Below are 23455 nucleotides of genomic sequence, written 5' to 3'. Positions count from 1 at the left end.
ATGAGAAAAGTATAGAAACTTCTTTTTAAGGAAATAAGCCTGGCAAGAAGCATGTAAGCTACCTTTTTATAAACCTCTATATTTGTACACAATCAGACAGTGCAGATGTTTACAGTTATTTCAAAATTACATATATGGCAATCACTGTATGCTATCTGATACACGTTTTAGAGTGGAAACAATTCAGCACAAGCTGAACACACAGAATGGCAAATTTCAAGTCACATTTCTAGTTGAAACACGCAAGCACATTCTGATAGACAAAAGGATATCTGACACACTTTTATTTTAGAAAAATATGGGACATCATATTGTACAGATGAAAAACGTAACAGATCAGCTCAGTCAGACCCTTAACTACTGCTTAAATCACTGGAAATAGTCACATCTGTGCGTTTGGGTGCTCGAGTTGGAAAAAGATGCTGATTCACAAACTTTGAGTATGGATGAATAGGATTCTATCAGCACTTGAGATTGGGTCATCATTGCAATACCTGGAGTATGACTTAAATCATATATTGGGTGTAATTCTGATAAAATGCATTTTATTTAACGTATTAAGACCAATGCAAGCCCCTACATTATACCATGACCTTCAAAAGCTGATAGCTATTTACTGATTTGAAAGCCATCCAAAGGAAGACATCAATTCAAAAAGTATTCTGACATCAATGTACCTACAGTGGTTGTACTGGAAAAGTGACTGAAAAATGCTTTGATTTGAATGCTGACAGCTTTTACTGAATACTCCAGGATCATTCAGTTATTCTTAAATGGCAACTGTGTAAAATCCTATTTCTAACTGAAAGGGAAAAAACCCCCACGACAATCAGTTCAAAGTAATATACAGGAAAACTACTGAAGTGCCCAAACTGTTCTAATATTCATTTGAACCCATGACTCTGAAAAGGTGAAGTATCCTGTTCTCAAACATGTATGGTCCACAGATCTCATGTGAAATCCTTTGTTACTTTCACCCATGAGTGTACTGTATGATTAGTAGAAAATCTTTAGCACACACAAAAAAAATGAAAGATGAAACTTGCAGCAAGAGAGCATGGCAAACCTGAGAGATCTATTAGTGCATAAATCTGCTTAAAAACTAAAAAGATAGAAAGAGAGAGCTAACAAACTACAATAAAGTTATGTCTTTAAAGCAGTAAGTTATAACAGGGTGGGAAATGTTTAATTTGCACATATGCCTGCAAAGGGGTCACTATCTGAACATAAAGAGTTGGTATTTTTCACAGCATCAGATTTATGGTAAAAAGCCATAAATAGCAGTTTTTAATATTATGCTTTTCCCACCCTGGCAGAGAATAACATGAATTTAGAAGCACAGTAGAAGTGGAAAACAAAGAAGAGAAAAGATAGAAAGCAGCAGAGAAAGACAGAAAAGGTGAATACAGAGCTACAGAAGTGTTTATTGAGCATGCTACAGAGGTAAGCAGAGTACACACAAAATGAAATTAAACAACCATCAAACCTCCCAACTTTGTTAGAAAATTAATTTTTAATTGTGCCACTTCCAAACTATACTGAATTTTACAATTCTAAAGATGTAAAAACTCAACTAATAGAAAATATACATGACCTTTTTTTTCTACATAGATAACAGAATCTATGAATCTTGAAACTAAGTACATCAATTTCAAAAAGTATTGGTCATTTAAACAGAATCAAGGTAACAGTTCAGACTGTCAGTGAACTGCTTTCAAATTAACTGGATCTGCAGATTCTGAGCCATGTTTATAGTAAAGTCAGATCAAATTCTAAATACAAAATATTTTGAAGAGATTTATTAAAACTGAATATTACAATGTAAGGTAAATTAAGACTAAAGGCACATAAACTTTGGTCCCACCTGGTTGTCAGTTTTAGAAAACTGCCACAAAATTTCCTGCAAGCATCTGCAGCAAACTTTCTTCATCATTGAAAAATACATGCACCATTTCCTGAACTAGCTTGACCGGTCTGTACATGCTCAGAAATCCACAACCATATTCCATATCTTAATTACAAACTAAAGATGGCAATATATATTGAAATGCACGTAAGTCATGTCAACTTCAAAAACATCTACGAAAAATATTCAGCCACAAACAAGACATTACTTAGTGCTGACATTTATATGATACATCCCACAAGAGTGTGTACAAAAAGGTTAAGATTCCACAATGCTTTTCACGTAGGGCTCAAAGTCACAGAAGTCACTTTTTGTCCTTTAAGAAATTAATAATCTGTACCTTGTTAATTTTAACTAATGCCTACATTCATAACTGAATCTAGACCAGAACAATGAAATACAAAAGGCTTTCTTTAAAAAAGAACACATAGCAAAAAGTAGCAAAAATCAAATAAAATCATTTTACTCTTTCAGCGTAATGCATCTTATCCAATTAAAAAGAAAATAAGTGACAAGCCAGCAGATAAAAGAAATCTATCAAGCAGGAGAAAATAAAAACTTAACCTTTTTACACACCCCTGCCTAAACATATTTAAATTATCATGTAACAATGTGCCCCAGACAACCAAATTTGCTTTTTACTAGTTATGCAATTCCAGCAGTACTAATTTTCCTTTTTAAGGCACGTACGTCAACTAAGTTGAAAAAATGTTGTATTAACTTGAAATCTTTTAAACAAAACAATGGTTTATCTAAACAACAGTTGAACAGTTGAAAAGCAGTTAACATCACTGCATTTTTTTAAATTATTTTTTTAAAACAATCAAGGAATGGTAACAGCATGAAAAAAATAAAAAAACAGAAGACAAACTCTGGTCCCCACTTTCTTGAACAGTCAAAAGGTGACAACACCAAACAATGCAATACACCTTCATTCTCTATCTGCCTTTTTAAATAGTTGACTTAGAGAAAGAAACTCTCAGATGGTGACTTTCTCCCAGATTGTAATTGTGAAGATCAATCAAAGCCTGAATAGCTTCTTCTACTGTTGACATCTGAAGAAGTGCCATCTTGTGATCTCTTCTGAAACAAAATAATGGAATTAGGAACTTGAACACTACAGGGTTGCTCCTAATGTTTGCAATTTGATATATACTTTTTCTTAAGATGAGCTGCAAAACTCTTTTTTTAGAGCTATGTGCAGAAAAGGTACTTACTGAAAAAATTTAAATGCTTTCACAGTGCCTCCAGTGTTAGCAAACAATGTGCGTAGATCCTCTTCTGCTACTGATGGTCTACAGACAGGAAGAAAATCAGCATAAGCAGGAAATCATTAGTCAGTTCAGTGTGCTGTGATTCACATAAATATTATCAGATTGCTGACAATGAACACTTACGGAATATTGGACAGATGAAGGGTTGCAGAAGGAGGAAATATATTTTGGAAGTTTTTGGAACCAGGTTTCTTGAAGCGGTGCAAAGGTGAATTACCAAAATCTTTAGTCAGCCCTTGGTCATCCAGTCCCTCTCGAGGTAGTTGTACTGTCTGATGTTTAGAAAGGGTAACCCGAATGATCTTTCCATACATTTTTTGTCCATTAAGATGGCTCATGGCTGAAAAAGACAGGTTTACTCAATTGAGTGCTACTTTTCAATAGCTTGTGGTACATCACACATGCAAAGAAGAAAAGCACTCAAGCAAATCAATGGGTCAGTGTGCTAAAGGACTAGAATCAAGAATTAGGTCTGCAGACTCTTTGTCAATATTTAATTTTATTCAGGGATCATCATTCAGCTGTTGAATTCATTTAGGGTGTTCATTTAAGTGCAGACCTTATGGAACACAAGTGCATGCAAAAAATTTTGGATCTGGTGGATAACCAAGATAAGAGACAGACTAACAAATATAAACATATTTAGTTCACCTGATCTTACACAGCCTAATTTCCAAGTACTTAGACTAATAGGAATATAAGCAGAAAACTCATCTTACCCAGCTGTGACTGGTTTCCATCAGCCATCTGTATAAGAGCACTATCTTTCTTATTGTATAAAATCTTCACACGCTGCACATCACCATAAACACCTTTTCAAAGTCAAAAGTAACCCAAAAGAAAAGTTCATTTTAAAGCCAGCCACCTAAGTAATACATTTTGACATATCAATGGAACATTCAGACAGCAACAAGATCACTCACTCAAACTCAACACACTCACAAATGAATAAAGGAGATAAAGATTTTGAATAGTGAATTTTGAAAAGAATAATTTCTGATAAACCCTCAAAGCTATGTGAATGATATAAAATTAAAGACCATGCAAAATATATTAGCATGCATTAAAAGAAAATCTGTGTCTATGGAGAGATTTAAACAGCAAAAGAAAAATAGCAAAAGATTTACTATTCAACTTTAAGCCAAAGTGCTAGCTACAAATAAGAATTAAGGTGAAACAAAAAAAACCAACCAAACAAAACCATAAAAACAAAACCAAATCAATAATAAAAGTATAGTGCTAACAATAACATACCGAAGAGGGTAAACAGACTTTGGGGCGTAACCATCTTTAGAAGGAGAGAAGAGCAAGCAGCGTAAGACAAGAAGAGAGAAGAGTCGAGGAAGAGCGGAGATGAACAGATCATCCATAACGAAGGGTGGTTCCCGCAGAATGGTGAGGTGGTCATGGATCATGGTTTCAAGGCGGTTAATTGGGGCAAGTTGGTCCGAGGAACATTTTGTTCAAGCACAGAAGCATGAACATCGGGAATGGAGACAGGGAACGTAGACAAAGACAAGGAGAAGGGTAAGACAGGGAAGGGCACGGGAATTTGGGTAAAGACAAGGAGAGGGAAGTTGAACACACAGGGAAAAGGATGAAATGGGGAAGGGAATACAGCAATGCAGAAGAAAAAAAAATAAGGAAGTGGGGAACAAAAAAAAAATAAAATATAGGTCAGTACATAGGAAATGTAGGAATTTGGTCAGAAAATGGTTGGTTTATGTACTGTACGAGAAAAACTGAGTAAAATGTAGTCACCCAAGACAAATATGGGTAAAGTACATTCATATCAAGAGTAAACTACAGCATTTCATCTCAACATGAAAATAAATTAAAAAAAGCATGCAATAGAAATTTTAAAATTTAAACTTTAACTGCGTAAGCATGGCTGGTTATGAAATGCAGGCAAAATATCTTTCAAAATGGCACTCTGATCTGAAACATTTTAACATGCAAGACTGTGGATGACAAAATAGTACTAGATGATAAAAAAAGCTTAATGATTTACAGTGACAGAGGCCAGTTAAAAATGGAACAGCTAGACTGATACAAACTTCCCACATTTCATACCAGCTTTCACAGCCATCAAAATAAATGTAAAGGACAGTAAAAATGCAAAACTAAATTAATCCCTTTAGATTTCAGAGTTAGCAAGAAAGATACAGTTAAGGTGAAAATGTTTGCCACCACTTTTTTATTTTTAAGACAAATGAGTAACTGCAAAGAAAAAAAAATTACTAAGAGAGACTGGAAGACTGCCTCGTCAAGATCTTTGGGAGAACCTTCAAAGAAAAATGTGTTAGAGTAGTTCACATAAATTAAGACTCAAAAATGTGAGATACAAGCATGAAATGAAACAGCAAACAATAAGAAACAAAACAGAAATTCTAGTTTACATGATTACAGTTACAAAAGAAAGAATAGTTGGTATTCAAACATGAAGAAGTTACCAAATTTTTCTTAGAAAAAAAATAGGTAGCTGACTGTCAAAGGATATTTTAAGTTGTTAGCTACCTAGGAACAAAAATGTATTTAACAATGGCTTTAAAATAAACTTTAGGGATTATTAAAAAAACAGCAAAAATACTTTGAGCTTAAAATCCAAATATAAGAGGCCAAATGCAAAGAAATTATAAAATACTGACAAATGAAGTGTGACTAAAGAGGGGGGAAAACAAAGTAAAATTGTTTCACTTACCTCTTCATTTAAATTGCTAACCAGGAGGACTGTATTGCCACCAGCTGAAACTCCAGGCATTCCCACACGGCCAGCAGCAGCAGCTGCAGCTGCAGCAGCAGCATTTGGAATAGCCAAAGGACTCAGAGCTCCTGGAACAGCTGCAACAGGAAGCCCTAATTTTAAAATAAAGCATATTTTACGAAACACACACAAGTCATTTTCTAAAAAAAGTTCCTATATCAGTACTAGGGCTGTATACACCACTCTACACAGCAAACAATACAACTGTAAAGTCATCCAAAAGGTTATGAAATAGGCTGGTAAATTAAGGCAAGAGAAACGTAGAATTTTTTTTTCAGATCAAGTCTGCAGAGTTATGAGGTATAAAAAGTACTTTCTATTCAAATAACCATTATTGTGCAGCAAAACTGTTTGCACTGCACTCCAAAATGCTTGAAGTGTCTAGTTTATCAAGATGGTCTAAAGTAAATGTTGATTAAATCAGTAAGAATAAACACTAATTGTGCTCTCTGCATCATTACATCCTTGTTTCTCATCATTTGAGAGACTTTCCACACTTCAACTTGGTGCTTGACTAAATCCCCAACTGTGCATTTGTCCATGTGAAGAGGTTTACACATCTCTCAGAACCTTAGCATGAGGTGGGGAGGCAACCCTCTAAATTCAAGATTCAACATGCTCTGTGGCTTTAGTAATCCAGTTCTCTGAAGAACCATGTTACCCTCAGCTATAGCTTCAGTTGTGCCTCTACGTTTTCTTCTTCAAGGAAACTCAGACCCTGTACAGAAATGCTGGTTTTGTCTGCTCACATCACTGGGGTATGAGTTGAGTGTGCTACTCCCAGGATTCGGGAAAGGCTCTTGTGATACACTTGCACTATACATGGTTTATATAGGAACAGCTTTAATGTATTTGATCCACATTGCCATTTGCACATCATGTAGGTTCAGTAAATGAGCACCATTGTATCAAAGTACTTTTCCAGGACAGTATGGCATGACAGATCCCCACCAGAAGGAAAAACAACTTATTTTATACTAGGTCAATAGCAATCACTTACATTTTAGAAAATGTCAAGCTACCAGGTCTTACTAGAGCATAGCCAGTCTTCTAGTATGTCTAGACATTTCTCCCTAACCTTAGAAACTTTAAGCCAGTCCAGCATTTTCAGGAGTAAAGGAATCTAAAGAAGACCAGTGCAGTGTTTATGGTTCTTTCCATAGCTGGGCACAGCAAAGCCAAGTAACTCAAAAAGGCAAAAATTCTTCACAGCATCAGACTCTCCTAAGGACATTCTTTGGCCCCACCAAAGAAGTTATAAACAATGATTTATTACACACCATTCCTACAAAAGCATTTTCAATTATTATCCTTCAAAACTGTCAGCAACAATCTCAAAAAGGGGCACTAGTGGAAAGTGCTAACAAAGAACGCCAGCAATGGCAGCAATGGATAAAGCTGTGTGAGCCCTAAGCACAACAGTGAATTTTCCAGCACAACAGTATATTTGCAGCTGTAATATTACACAAATACCTAAATTGTGAGTAACGAATATCAGTATTTGCTATTTTGAGTAGTTCTTATATAAAATATTTTGTATGTTGTGGTTCAGTATAATACACCTGTTGTTTATCCAAAACTTTTTTCTGTGACATCTGTAACTTTTTTAAGGGGGTTGAAGAGGAGGGAGACTATATCTATTGTTTCATATGTGAGGTAAAAACAGAAGAAAAAAAAATTGCCTCTGATCATTCATTTGAAACCAGCTCATTTAGTCCACTAGTAATTTTCTCCTTCTTTCAAAAAACATTAACACTCATTGAATATTGTCCAGTTTACAGACTCAAGGATTTCTGAAACCTTATTTTATCACAGGTGAGGATGTAGTAGATGAATGAGTGATGATGCATGCAGGCTAGACCATCTATTTGACTGATGTGTTTTTAACTGATTACTTAGCATACATAGATCTCATTTTTTGAAAAGGTCAGACAAATTACAAAGCCACAGCAAACAGCTGTGGAACAGAATTCTTGGTCTGCAGTCTCCACTGTACTTTGATTTGCCATTCTGATTAAAGCAATGAAAAGGTTTTTAATAAATAAAAATAAGAAGAGTTTCTATTATGAAAAAGTTACCATGTTACTGTTTAGACCTTGTATGAAACTATTTAGAAATTTAGCTATGTTGTAAACATGATCAACTAGTATTAGAAATCTTTGTCACTAGCTTTATTTTAGCTTCCTATAACTACAGATAACAGGCTTTTGTTTTTTTCAAAATATTAATGGAAACATACAAATATTACATACTTTCTTTCTAGCCTTTTGAGGCCTTTTCCTCAATGAAGTTAAAATACAACATATCACATTATTAATTCCCTCTCAGCTTATCCTTTTCTGTGACTTCCGAAATGCAAATTGCTAACGCCATTTTCATAGTAGGCAGATTGAAGCTACACTAAAAATATATTATCAACTTCCATGAAAACCACAGGCACTGTAATCATCTTAATGCAGGTAAGTAAAACTGACCAAGAACTGGGTTTATAGACCTGTTATGAACCCTTTTCATGGCTCTATGTCAAGTAATCACCATCTACTTGTACTGACTAGTTCCTGCCATGCTTCCTATGGCTTTGAGGGAGACAGCAGCTTAACACCTCTGCTTAACAGCTTACAAAGCTACAGGAGTTACATCATCAAGTTACATTTACTGAAGTGGAGCATTCACTTCACCCAGAAGGAAACTGAGATACGTTTGGTTTGGAATTAGTGCAGATTTAAGAACCAAGACTAACAAGATTTACATCCTGTCACTAAAACACAAGCCACAAAATTGTGTTGAACCTAAATCTCACTTTTGACATATGGATTACAGTATACTCCTAGAAAGCCAGCAACAAAACGTTGCACCCAAGTTTTGTACAAGTTCGCAGCATATAAAAGTGTAACATAAGCAAAAGGAAGAAGTGAGTCCTTAGTGCATTTTCTGTTGGCAATCTCATGATATACGTATAAAAGATTGCTACAGCAAGAATTTTTACAGCAATGTCACATGTCCATCTCATGGTATTCTTTCTGAGCATGCAAAAGAACCTGAAGAACAGCACACTAAACTCCAAATGGAGTTCCACTCTTTCATGGGGAAATATGCCCTCTGAGAATCACACGTGAATAAGGCACAGCCTTTGTGTGCACTTTACAACACTAGACATGAAATGTATCCTTCAAATGTATCCTGACAATTTCAGAAAATTGTCAAATACTGTGCAACATTCGGTAGCCCTAGCTACAATATTTACCTCTTCCTGGGTTCACATCATTCACTAAGTGCCTTCTACCTTTCATAACAGAGAGCAGAGGCCCCTCTTTCGTAGAGTAACTCAAACTTACTTCAGTTCGGCCCAGACTGTACAAAAAACCATTAAATCTATGTTGTTCTTATGTTTTCTTCAGAACAAAAATGGGAAATTATCCAAGAAAGAAAAAAAGACTAAGCGGGAAGAACAATGATCACAACATAATAAATCAGCTTGTATAAAAGTTATGATTCAGTATCTGAGTGCTATTACATTTTTAAGAGTGAAAGGTGCTCTCCCCAAAAAACAATTTGACAGGAGTAGGAGCATGCATTGATTATTTTGGTAATAGTCAGAAGACAGACATATCTGTACCTTTTTCAGAGCATTTCACCAACTTCTGATGAACTCAAAGGCTGAGACAGGATATATAGAACTCCTATAACATATCACTAGAAGTGCAGCTATAGATTTTTTTATTCACAGAAACTACAGGTAGCACCAAAGGATTTGGGTATTTTAACCAAAGAACATAATCTTTCCCCTTTGAAGGAAACCAGCAAAATGTTAGTTTCATAATCTGATATTACAAATAACCATTCAGCATGAAGAAATCATGCACATCATGTTAAGTCTCTCTTACAAATTAGCTGGGAAGGTGAGCAAGGTGGCCACAGACAGGAACACATGATAGAGGGAAGGACAGATTTTGGGATACAAACTGAACTAACTTGACTTTTTCTAGTACTTTGTGCATTTGTCATTTTGTCATGCAAGTTTCACTCATTTTTTGCAGTACTTCTAAAGGCAATATAATTATGTTACTACAATTCAGACCACAATCTAGACTGAACCGTGCCTGGGTCTTTGGACACTATTGTAATTTAAGTTGTTAGAAGGATTAATGAATATTTTCATGAAGTGGCTTTGCAATACAGAAGAAGAATGTAAATATCATACCTAGAAGAGAGGTTTCCTTGGCAAATGCTGCAGCAATAGCTGGGTCCAGAGTTGGCTGTCCATCGCCAGATGGAAGGTCAGGACGAGTGTAGTCCCTGCTCTTATCGTTGTTGTACTTGACATTCAAATTCACCAATTTGGAAAAATCAATTCGTAGGGTACAGCAAGCATTATAAATATTTTGACCGTCTAAGGCCTGAAAAAAAGATCACAGTTTATTTAAAAGACACAATAACAGTTGGTTGCACAAGGCTGGGGTTTTTGGTTGTTTTATTTTAAAGAAGGTCAGTGTATAGATATTTATCTGTCTTACAGTCTAGCTTAAAACCAATTAAAATGCATTAACCTCTCAACATGATGCCAGGAAGCTCCATGCTCCCTTCTTACCTAGAAACTGTTTTTATGCACCCAAGTGGCAAGGGACATTTTCACACTGTCAAATTTAAATTTTGTCTGTCGAATACAGCTCATTAACCTGCATTCCAAGGCACAGCTTAAAATCAGACATAATGCCAAAGAGATTTCTCAAAAAAAAAAAAAGAAAGAACAAAAACAAAAAGCCAAGAATTTTACATGGAAAATCAACTGAGAAAAAAAATCTAGACTTCACTACCATGTTAGACAGCCATCTGTTAAAGCATAATATATACATTATTCCTGCATGCTTCCCTTCTCCTCTTAAAGGTAGATAGTGCCAAAAATGAGAGAAAACCAACTTTAACTGCTAACCTGATGTTCCTAATACTCTCTTTTAGAAAACCCATTTTCACAATTAATTGGTACTTCTAAAAGAATGTGTATTAATATGACAACTAGTACTCTATGAAAACACTTTTGTAAAAAAATCCAACATATACACACACATATATATATATATGTGTGTCTCCGTTATCTCCCTTATCCACCAGGCAAGTCAATACCTGGATTTGAGTCCATTTACATTTTGGGCATATCCTCCTTTCACTCTAAGCACTACCAGTTAAATATGGCAGACTTAAAAATACAGAAACTTTTGTAATAAAGTCACTTTAATTCTTAGGGAGTGCTAGGAAGTGATGATGCAGCTCATCTTAAAAATTAGCAAATTAGCATTCAATCAATTCATTATGCTAAATATAAAGCTACCATATATATATATATATATATATATATATATATATATATATATATATATACATATGCACTGAAAAAATCAAATAAAGCAAATTTTCAAATACACACATCTGTTTGGACTGAAATGTTAGACTGAAATGTACCACTTCTGGACCTGAGCTAGCTCTTGCAGTTAGCAGGGTTACATCTGCAGTGTACTTGCTAACACATCCAGGTTCTGGTAGGGCTTACTACTTTGAGCTCAGCACTGCACAAACCTTGTGTGCCTGCTATTTTCATACAGTGATGCATCTGGAAACTGAACATCTTACAGACACCCCTCTGCCAGGCTTGGGCCAGAAAGGCTGTCCCCACAAAACATTATCACACCTGACATCTCCAGGGCTCACAAAATCACTTAAAAGAACTACCACCACTGGCAGTCAACGTAAAACAATGTGTAAGTCAATGTAATTATTTTGCCATAGCTTGGAAGTTCTAAAAACATATAGAACAAAAAACTTAACTGGAAAATCTAAGCATTATATCAACAAACAGCAATTAAAGAGAAACTCCTATGCTTGAGATTCAGCTTAACGATGCCTTATACAATATTTCAAAAGCAAAATTTACTGTCCTTATTCATAGAGCACAAGCTTCATTAATTAATTCTGTATTGTTGGGGTGGTGGCGAGCACCACCATTACAGCATACACCATTTGCTAGCTCTTTAATACATGGTGACAAAGCACAATCCAAGACTCCTGTTGGTATTTGGGAAAAGAATATCACTTGAACACTTGCACCTGAAAAAGTTTATATTGAGAATCTACCATCACTTTTAGAAGACTTCCTACCTTTTAAAAACCACTAAGATATGGACTAGAGGAAGGTGCAAATTATCCAGCCAGAGTTTTTTTACTGTCAGATACAATGTCACTGCCCAGCAAGGGAACACCCAATCCCATGATGAAGCAAACAGGTGTGAATTCTTGAGACAGAAAGGATGTATTTAGCTTAGTCTGAATCACAGGACCCAACAAGATTCATACTTAACCTCTGTGTGGAGTCTGTAGAAATACTGACTTGTGGCTTGCAGAAAGCTGCTAAGTTGATGGAAATATTTTAGACTTAAGAAGTAGCAAACCAAGACATATCTGTGTTTGGAGTTTCTAGAGTAGTCAGTATTTGAAGGGAGTTATGTAATTAACTAAAACTTCTACTGAAACAGCAAAAACTCCTTCCAAAATCAAAGCGACCAAAAATACATATATAAAAGGTACTGCACAAGAGAAATCCCTTGTAGCTGGGGGATAGATGGGCTGAAAGAACATCCTGAATGAGAAAGGAAGGAGATGCACTCTTAATAAGCACTGTAGTCAAACTCTAGGAAAGGATTCAAACACCAGAACAAAAAAAAACCCTCACCCCAACCATCTTTACCAGCAACATCATACACCTCTAATAATGCAAGAAAGATTCTCGCCAACCAGCATTTTTTTCAAGATTAATTGTTCACATCTAAAGTCACAATTGCGAATATGTGTCCTGAGCTCTTAGCAAAAGAATGTGCAACAAATCCTCAAACACTGTTCCTCTCAGACATCCTGAAAAACATGACACCAACCATTCACTGCTAGTGAACGTACATACAAACATTATCTCCAAGAACTCTAGCTACTGTGAAGAAACTTTTCTTTCCAGTATTTATTTCACGTGTGATACCACACCACATCACACATGGGCCAAACCAAGGAGATCAAGAATCATGAGACCTTCTACAAATGCGAGCACCATTCTTCACCTTGCCTGTATCAGCAAACCCAAAAAATTCAACCCAAGATTTTCAGAAGGGTCTTAAGAGCTAAAAGCATAAAAAAACTCCCCAAACCCAAGGAAACAACACTTATAAAATATACTCCAGCTCAAGTAAGTACTTCAAGGTAACTGAAGGTCATATGGTAAGTATCTCTTGGGAGAGATATGTCCCAAGTGCATCCCACAGATCTGTGCATGTGAACGGAGCATGAATTGCGCTCCTTAGAACTAAAGATGTCAAAAAAACCCTAATACGATAATAGCCCTGCAGCTCAGTATCCTATCTGAAGATGTTCTTTCTTCCATTCCACAATAACTACCTGAAGTTCCTACTACATATTTTAGGGCAATGCAGATTGGCAGAGATCTTTTGCAGACTGCTACCAGCACAGAGCTACCCTGAAGTTGTGAGGCAAAACAACTGGAAAGATGACATGTGCAGTCAAACTTCACTGGAATCTTTGAATCACGTGCAGGCCGAGGAAGGATCAACTGGCCAACTGTAACAGAACCCCTAGTGATATTTTTAACCCATGCTGGGTCAAGATGACCTGCATGCACTACATATGAGCCTCAGTTGATGGTCTGTAGATGAGTCATTAATGACTGTTAATAGCCACGATTTGGCAAGAATACTTCCAGTACATCTGCATGAAGGCAATGCTCTGAATTAGCCAGCTTCTCAGACAGAAACACCAGCACTCTCATCTCATGGTATACCAAAGTACTGGTGTTCAAACATTTAAGTCTGCTGCTTATGCTAAGAGTACTCATCATTTACAATGAAAATGGGCTATTTTTAATGCTTAGGTATCTCCATATGCATACAGACATCTCCAGACAAAACCTTCATTAGCAGAAGCACAGCAGTTCAATGTGCTCTACTCTTGCCCATTCTCAGTTACATTCTCCACCCTGGCTAGACTGCTGCTTTATACAGATCCTGAAGCTGCCAGTCTTCACCCAAGGAACCTATAACGATCCAGCCTGAGGGCCGTGATGAAACAAGTATCGGTGGAGCCACTATCTACTTTTACAGGAAATGAGTTTCTTACAAAACAAGCGGGTCAGGAATGAGGTTTTTCACTAGCTGCTCATTCAAATTGCAAAAGAGATCCCACAGGGCTAGAGGTTTCATATTGCACATTCTTGTCAGTGTCACTGTTTTCTCAGAACCTTCAAATGCATCGCATCTCTCCTTGGTACTTACATCACTTGAGTTTTTCAAATTGCTCTTTAACTTCCTTAATAAGTCTTCAATTTCTATTAAGGCCATATTCTGATTTCCTGTGAAGAGGGCCACCGGAAAATTAAATTTCCCTATTATCTTCTACAGTAACTTGTATGGAAAACAAATTGAAAACTTTACTCTTTTACCACGTGTTTGATCTTGAACTCCATGCAACTTAATTGCAGCCACCACATCATCTTGCTTCTACACCCAGATGTATTTAAGGTGAAGAGGTTTTCTTCCTTATCACTTGAATACTTGACTGCTTCTTTCCTTCAGGTATTTTTGTTCTGGCGGCACTTCATGTTTTATCACAGTGACTTAACTGTAAGAACTGTATTTTACTCTATTTAGTTTGTGAGAGTAGTGGGGAAATCAAACCTTCCTTCCAATTTAGCACCCTTTAGTAACTGCACTTGGTACTACTCTTAACATTTTGTATGTTTATGCATAGATTGGTTAAAACGTGAAACCATAAATCTAAGGTTATTTCAATTTCAATAAGGCCCCAACATTACTCTGACAATGACTGCACATACATGAGTCACTTATTCAATGAAGTTTTGTCATTCACACACACGTTACTACAAGTGAACAGGTACCCTAATGAAAACATGCAAAACTGGAGAAACAAATACATACTGGGTTTTTTTAAGACCAATAGAGTCCCACAAGCTAGTATCAGTTTGTCTGAAGTCAACAACAGCAAGAGATTCTTAGATTCCTTTCACACTTTTACATACCTCATCCTTTCATTTGTAACTTCTTTATAATATATTCCTAGAATTACACTGATAATTTTCATATCACTACAGTCCATTTCACAGACATAATTTTTCCATTAAAATTTCTGATAATATACATGACTCAAAAAACGAGGTCAGAAGTTTTAACACGTCATACTTTGCATCAGAAAAGCACTTTAAAAGCAGCAGCAACATCTACTACTGAAAATGGCTTTCGAAACACAAGTGAAGCCTGAATTACAACCTTCTGTAACAAATACATTTAGCATCCAACTATTTATCAAATATTTCAAATATAAATCTAAATGTCTACAATTGATTTCTGCAGAACTTGTAGGTTATGATGTAGTTTCTGTACCACTATTTTAAACCTGCAAGGTCCATTCCAACCATACCAATTCTTATGTAGTACATTGATGTATCTGCATTTCTCTCCACTCTGAGGCACAATCTAATATTTGATATTATTTCAACTCTGAAAATGACATTCCTAATTTAAATTGTGTTCCAGATCTACAAGTATTTCCAGACTGCTTTTCTGGAGTAGATTATCTTAAAGTGGGCCACCATAAATCAAGCTGCAAATCATCTCTTCTCTCTTGTTTCCCTCAACAGCATGAAAACTTACACTCTGCTTTTTGAAAACATGTTCAATTCTTTGTGATCCCCCTGTCTTGACCATGTCACAGTTCTTGACTCAATGCTGAGTATTTCATTTGGTGATAGGGACAAAAATGACCACCCTCCACCAAAACAAAGTCTTTATTACAATATAGTCCTCATTCTTTACAACAGAAGATTAAGACCATTTTTGTCTTTCCTCTACCAAGAGGAAAATTTGCCAATTTAGCCTGAGGTGTGAGCTTTTCAATTTTGTGAAGTTCTCAGCTAGTCTGTCATCTACAGGCAATAAGCACTTTCTATGCTGCCAAGCAACACTTAACCAGCATATCAATTTTAATCAGCCTTCCTCAAACTCAGACTGCATGTGAAGGTTTGAAAATACAAATTAATTCCATTTATCTCTTGAAAATTATAATAATAATAATAATAAAAATCTCACCTTCCCCTTTGGTTCACCTTTTCTACTGCCACAAATGTGAACATATGCCATTCAATTAATTCAAACCATCTGGTCTAGATGACATGCTGTTGATCTTTGCCATAATTTATCCATTGGCTCTCTCCTGCTATAATGAATAAAACCAGCTACCTGTTCTTGCCTCTCCTATCCAGGATAGGAGAGTTTCCTATAAAACAAAAGCAAGATCCTGCTCACCCATCACTGCTGCAAAGCTTCTTCACAGTCTGGTCACATGAGTAAATTGCACTCTTTCTTCTGGGCATTTATGGTTACATATTAGTTTAGATTTTCTTTTTCTTTTTAAGGATACTACAACTAAGTACTTTCACAAATCTGTAACTAATCCACAAATCACATTTTGGTATGGATGCTTAAAAGTACCTGCCAACAACAACTCAAAAGGGTTACTAAATTTGCTGCTTACAGTGAATTAATTATGCATCACCCTGACATCCTACATTCTTACTTCTGGTAGACATTTTTACTATTGCAGTCTTGCATATTATTTCATCTCTGTGCAGTCTTACTACAATATTTGTTCATACAAATATCTAAAATATTTTAGACACAGTATCCATAAACATACTATCATTAAACACTGATTTCACATAGTATAACAACTAACTTCTACTTATTTTGTTTTAATCTCAAAAAGTTCACACACATGGTGGAGGAGTATGACACATTGTTACGGCAGTACTCTGTTACATCAACATTTTACAAATACTGAGAGTACAGGAAGATCTCTAGCTTTAGAAGAGAACTATACTTACTTGCTTTGCTTGCTGTGCATTTACTGGATCACCAAACTGCAGTAAAGCTTGAAACTGGTTATTCTTTGTGAATGTGATTATCTTCAATACAGCACCAAATTTAGAGAATATCTGCCAAAAAACATTGTACAGTTTTACACATCTGTTTCTCCCAATCATAGCTCAAGCTAAAGTGAAATCTGACTTACCTGATGAAGAACATCCAGGGTTACTGGATAGTACATGTTGTCAATAATTATTCTAAGTACTGGACTCTGAGCTGGAGTCACTGCACTCTCACTAACAGTGGTCCCACTAATGGGAGCGTTTGATGCCTGCACAGCTGTCACTGCCTGAAGAACAGCCTGGGCCCGCTTTAAAAAAAATAAGACAGAAGAGAGATTTTCTTAATATTTCAAGATAACAGCTTGAAATTAGTTAGAAATATTAATATAGTTAACTCCAGAAACACAAAATAGTCCACTTATTTAAAACTCAGAGCTACAGACATAACACAACGTTAAGTGCAATGCAGTCTGACTCTGTGAGAAGAGCCAACAAAAACAGCAATTAATCCTTATGTCACATTAAGGAGGGGCTTCAAAAAAAGGCACCAATATCAATCTTTCTAGTAGAAAGCTTGTTGTTCTACTAGTAAGGATAAAGAGGATTTTGTAGGTTTCAAGATTCTTTCCTTTACAGGAAATAAAGCTAAACTAACCCACAAACCAACCAAGGAAAAACGCTGATGCTACAGAAAGCAGAGGTACTGGTCTTATGTTCAAAAGGTTGTATCTCAGCTAACATTCCACTGTCATTTTAATTATGTAGAAGGTTCTAACGGGAAGGGAAAATTCTAAACTAACATGTCCAAACTTCTCAGTTTTAACACAATGAAATAATACAAAAGACTAACAAATGTCAGAAAGTAGTATCCAGAGAGGTAAACAAACTAGTGTCTGTTATCCACCCTCTTTTGTAAAAAGAAAAACAAAATCCTCTCCATGTATGGGTTTTTTTTGTTTTTAAACACAAGTAGGATTTTAGAAATTCAAAGGTAATCATGATACCACAAAAACACACATGTATGTAACTACTTCCACTGCCAAAACTGACAGTATCAGAAAGATTAGATGTCTTTTTCTGAGAAAAAGGGCAGAAAAAAAGAGGTTCCATTTAATACTTTCATTACAGTCCCCTTATGAAGCAAAACAATACAAAACAAGAGAGACAAGTGAGCATGCCAGGTAAAAATAATAACCATCATATTAATGCATACTGCATATTTTAAAGGTATTAGAGATACTATACCATTCCATGTCTCACAACTTACATGATATTCCTCATACTGAATCAAATCAATGAATAAGGAAAGGAGGGGAAAAAAAAAAGACCTGGTGAACACCAGTTGGGAAAACAAAATTTACCTCTACATTTAACATTAATTACATTGAAATCTCTTTCAATTACACTTCTTTTCCCTAATGCATGAAACACAACTTTCAAGATAGCCAGATACTTGGTTGAGTTGCATAATTATTTCCTACTCTTTATACAAGTTCATATCAATTAAATATCAATACTTACAGTGACTGGAAAAGTTCAAACTGTATAACACAATGAACTACAACTTGTGAAGTCAATTTTAACGTATGACCCTTGTCAGCACTGTCTATACATACTTATACATCATATTTCATTCCATTAAAATTAATGTGAGTACATGAAGGAATACAGGACTAAAAAAAATGGTAAATATTAAAATTCTTAAGAGTATTTTGTCAAACAACCTCAAAATAATATCTAGCATCATACCTAAGTAGTCATTTGGGAGGGTGGGTAATCGCTATAAAAATAAATCAAAGTATTCTAAGGAACGAGACTATTTAGAAAGACCAACAGAAAAATCAACACTATACTTGATCTGAACCAAAATGTCTTTCAATAGATTACCCTGAAATTGCTTTCAAAGGCAACAGCTATAACTTTACTATTTACACGCCCTAATAGAGGACACAATTAATAGAAATTAATTTGGCACTTACACTGTTTTTTGTATCATCAAAAATGCAACATAAGAAATTAATCTTAAAATAACCATCAGACTTCTGGTAGGTTTGAGTCTCTTATCTCTCTATTGTTTGCATTAATTGGTCACCATGTTACTTGTGCCAATTCTTCAATTCTACTAAAAATAGACATATGTATCTGTATTTGTTGTGAAATAGGTCCTCGAGAGGCAAGAGCAAAATGGGGATCAAAATGATGTTTTGTTATTAAGTACATTTGTCTCTAAAGTGATCATTAGGGTATTATTCTCCAGAAAAAGCAGATCACAAGCTGAGGTTACCAGTGCTACTGGAGTGATCATCCAAAGCACTGAAATTTAGGCATTGGCATTAGCCACTACCACTAGGGGAATTCAAATTGGCATTGGAATCTCAGGTGTACAATTAACAAGGAAGTTAATTGTACCATCCTACAGTCTCTAAACTAAGACAAAAACTTTGAAGTTATTTAGAACTTTTAAATAACTATTAAAAACACACTTCAGAACCTTTGCCTTCTGACATCAAGGACACATTAAGAAAATTTATTGTAACGGAAAGACGGCACAGAAAGCAAAGGCCTTTCAGTGCCACAAAATGGAACAATCATAGATAAGACCACAGGAGTGTTAGAATGTGGACAAAACCAAACGATTCAAACATGGCACATGAGCCAAGAACATGCCATGCCTCATCTTCTACTGTCTGCATTTGTGATACTACTGAACAGTAAATATACCTGGTTAAGTGTGTTATCAGTCTTTAGTTCTTTATGATTGGAATATTGGATATAAATGGGTTGGTTACGAAGATGAGGTGTCACAGCAGAGTAGTAATTAACCATAGTGATAGCTGCTTCTTCTGTGGCAAGTTCCAAAAATGCCTGTAATTAAAAGAATTAAAATTTTCAGTATTTACAAAGCAGGAAATCTTCATATTAGACGTACATTAAAAAAAAAAGGGTTTGATAACATATTTTAACAAATTGATATCAGCCTTCAGAAAATGTCATTCTACACATACCAATGTTATTTGATAAGCTACTTCATCTCCAAAAATTCACCAGTGAAGATGCAAGAATAAATATTTATCTTCCAACTAACTTTTTGCTTTATGTAGCTGCCAAATTTTGTTTCCCCCCAAAATTTAGTAAAAGATGGCATAAATTCATTTAAAAAAAGAAAGGAACAAAAGCTCTTTTTTTCTAGAATACTTACTGCTTTATGACTTACTTCAACAGCATTTTAACAATACATTTTGAAATCAGACAGCAAGCATATGAAAAAAACAAAAAGCATCAAATTACCTGGTTTTTCCCTTTCAGCATCAGGATGTTGGTTACTTTACCAAAAGGTAAACCTAAAGCAATAACTTCTGTTTCTGTCACTTCCCCAGGCAATTTCCTGATATGAAGAACACGAGAAGGAGCCCCATCCATTTTATCATCACCTTTGAATTTCTTGTTGTCATTACCATTGGCTGAAAGACATATTCAGACTCTATTTGAAAAGTTTACTGATACTTTTAATGCTTTATTAAAAAATGCTTTTAATTATAAACATGAAATTAATTTTAAGTGAGTAATCTCATTTGGTTTAGGTCAAATTCAAGGCTTCAGAACAAATTCTGCAGAGACAAATGCTAGTTTCATAGAAGGTAGATTGTTCAAGACTTCGTCATCTAACAGAGACCTCAGCAAACCCTTTACACCTCACTTTCAGTGAAGCATCTCATATAATAACATGGAATAACATGATATTAATCATGTCCAACAAGGGCTCACATAAGAACTCCAACACACATTAAAGTAAAAACAGTTAGTGGCTACCCAGAGATTTTTTGAAGGAAATAAAATAGTGGTGAACCATTAATAGATCCCAGAGTTTTTTTAAGAACTGCTTGCACTAAGGAACTGGACACGAAAAGTAGAAAAGTAACAAAGCAAGACAGGAAGCATCATTAATGCTGGGAAAGATCAGAGCGGAGAAAGGGGATGACCCAAAGGACTGACATCACAAAAAGCTGATGAAACCAACAATTTAAGGTAGGAAAACGTCCCTTCTGAACCACGAGCTCACTCATAAAAAAGGAAAAACCAACTAATAATATGATGCAGCCAACACAGACAGGGATGGGGTAAGATCCAGATACATTTCCCTAAAAGAATCAGGCAAGCATTAGCATCAATGTACAAAACACCAGAAAGACTATTCAGAATACTCTCCAGAATTCTTGCAAAGAATTACAGCAAAATTCCAACTGGAATTCCTTTTGCTGAATAAGCAGCTAACCAGTTGGATGGAAGAAATCTTGCTTTTGAAAGAAGGCCAGAAAAAAACTATTAACTTTGGTTAAAAACACGTCAGTGGAGTAAACATCAGAGTCAAGAGCTAAAGAACAACACTGTCATAAGATATAATATTAATGAATTAATCAGTGCTGGAAATCAGTATGCACTTAGACATTAGTGAAACAAGTGATAAGACTTCCCTTTCTTCTACCAAAAAAAAAGTTTAGATTTATCTAAATATAAAATTCAAAATATCCTATTAGTTAAAAACAGTATGTCTTAGAGGTACATCATGTAGTAACTCCATACCCACACCCTGTACCACTACCATCAACCCTCCTCCAAAAAAATTTCCATGACTAAGCTTTTAAAAAGTTCTTGCACTGAAGAACACACAGTGTTTTCCACCTTACTACAGCAGGCAAAACTATAAAAACCTCAACATTCAAGACTGGTTAAAATTCAGCTAGCAGTATCTCCCAACTGACAATGCTAGAATCCATGCAATAGTAGGTGTTTTATTTTGGTCTGCTGCAGAGAAAGACAAATTTTGGTGGAACACAGAAGAGTAAAATTTGAAATACACACTGACCTAGGATCTGAAGTCTACACAGGACTCTAACCCGTACCATTTTGGCAAACATGGTGAGATTGAGCTTCCAGGCAGCCAGGTTTCACTTGCTCAAAATTATACATTATTATAACACTATCTCAAAGAGACAGAGAGCCAAACTTTGTGGGAAAAAAGTACTTTCACTTTTCACCTGAAGCTCATCACACAACAGCCTTCTCTAGTTCTCAATTTAAATCTCTACAAAAATAAAAAAAAACCCGAAGAGAAGAAACAAGGCAAAGTACAATAGGCTGGACAATGCATTACAAACATGTTAAAAACAAACTTGCAAAGGATAAAAGAATTATGGCGATACTGAGACTACATGTCCAATGCCCTTCATACTTCAGTTTTCTGAATAATTTCAATTCATAAAGTTTCAAAAAATATGAAACATTACCAATCAGAAATGAAAACGAGAAAAAGTTTTCAAACTAAAGAATTTTCTGAAATTAAGAAGCCTCTTTTTTTACATCACCAGAAAAATATTCACCATGATGGCTCAGATCAGTATGGACAGAACTGTTTCGTCTTTTGTGTGCTTTTCAACAAACAATTTTAACATATTAACGTTTCCACAGTACAATGTCCAGGAATTTACTTTTTGTTACACTAAAGTTCTTATTTAAATTAGGCTTCAGGTAATCCCAGCATTTCTAGTAAAGGTATCACTGGCCAGTATATAATTACTCACATATATGTATATTAAATGTTTCTCTAATAATTATTTAACACAATAATTTATGAATTACTGTATTACCCAATTGATTTTGCATCTATTAGCATTGCTACTAATACTGGCATTTTCACAGTTTTTCAACTTTTGCTGCAGTAAGTTTAAAGAAGCTTAAAAGAAGCATTTTGATGTACTAAATATGTGTATCTTTTCCTAAACAGCAACTAAGAGCTTTAACTTAGTTCACATACACAAGCCTCTCACACAATTTTATTTTTTACACAGTCTTAACCTCAACTACACTGTACTTGTAACTTTTTTTACTTACTGTAAAAAAAGCTATGTAGACAAGTGCCTGGGCAAAAACATTTTTGTAAAAAAGCAGATAAATATATTACAGTAATACAAAAAAATACAGAATTAGGCACAAAAGAACATATGGCAATCAGAAAACAGGGGGTGGGAGGGACAGGATGGGGGGACTGGCAACAAGCATTCTCAGTGCTATGGAATTGCCCAAAAAATGTTTTTAGCAGTAGGGCAGGTAAACATGACAAAAGCTGTTTATTACTTATGGGCAAAAGCCTCTCTTGTACAATGAAAGCTGAACTGGTACCATTCATTAAAAAATGAAGCCCACCTTCTTAAAGTAAAATTTATGCCAAAAGATTTAACAATGGCTTTTGGAAGACAGAAGAAATGAACGTGTCAGCTGCTGAATGCAAAGAGAATATGTACTTTTACTACTTTTGGTTATCCATTCAGTATCACCTAACAGTAATTTCCTGTTCCAGTAATGAAGTGTGTATCATACACTAAATATGCATGAACATACACAAGTGAACTTTTAAGACATTCGTGGAACAAATTAAATTTAGCTTTTAGGAGAGTTATTGAGAGATTCTGGCACTGTATGACACCTCTCTAACTGTAGTCTCTTATTTGTCATTATAAATGGTA

The 23455-nt window shown here is 35.4% G+C and overlaps 1 protein-coding gene across 5 annotated transcripts in view; it reads right to left on the bottom strand.

The window, feature by feature from the left end:
* Positions 1 to 1494: 1494 nt before the first annotated feature.
* PTBP2 (polypyrimidine tract binding protein 2) overlaps positions 1495 to 23455 on the bottom strand; it is a 42965-nt gene continuing 21004 nt past the window's right edge. For 2 of the 5 annotated variants that reach the window (XM_030952989.1, XM_030952993.1), the window contains 11 exons: positions 20223 to 20395; positions 19656 to 19799; positions 17078 to 17242; positions 16890 to 17000; positions 10146 to 10341; positions 5882 to 6036; positions 4435 to 4468; positions 3900 to 3992; positions 3304 to 3520; positions 3124 to 3201; positions 1495 to 2989 (listed from right to left, as the gene is read on the bottom strand). In XM_030952989.1, coding sequence (XP_030808849.1) covers positions 2857 to 2989; positions 3124 to 3201; positions 3304 to 3520; positions 3900 to 3992; positions 4435 to 4468; positions 5882 to 6036; positions 10146 to 10341; positions 16890 to 17000; positions 17078 to 17242; positions 19656 to 19799; positions 20223 to 20395 — 1499 coding nt within the window. In that variant the 3' untranslated portion in view covers positions 1495 to 2856. The remainder of the gene's footprint in view (positions 2990 to 3123; positions 3202 to 3303; positions 3521 to 3899; positions 3993 to 4434; positions 4469 to 5881; positions 6037 to 10145; positions 10342 to 16889; positions 17001 to 17077; positions 17243 to 19655; positions 19800 to 20222; positions 20396 to 23455) is intronic. The other 3 variants (XM_030952990.1, XM_030952991.1, XM_030952992.1) reach the window with 3 other exon arrangements.

The sequence above is a fragment of the Camarhynchus parvulus genome, chromosome 8, assembly GCF_901933205.1.
Source record: "Camarhynchus parvulus chromosome 8, STF_HiC, whole genome shotgun sequence".
NCBI lineage: Eukaryota > Metazoa > Chordata > Aves > Passeriformes > Thraupidae > Camarhynchus > Camarhynchus parvulus.
The sequence above is the reverse complement of the archived record's forward strand: the minus strand, read 5'-3'. Positions and strand labels throughout refer to the sequence as shown.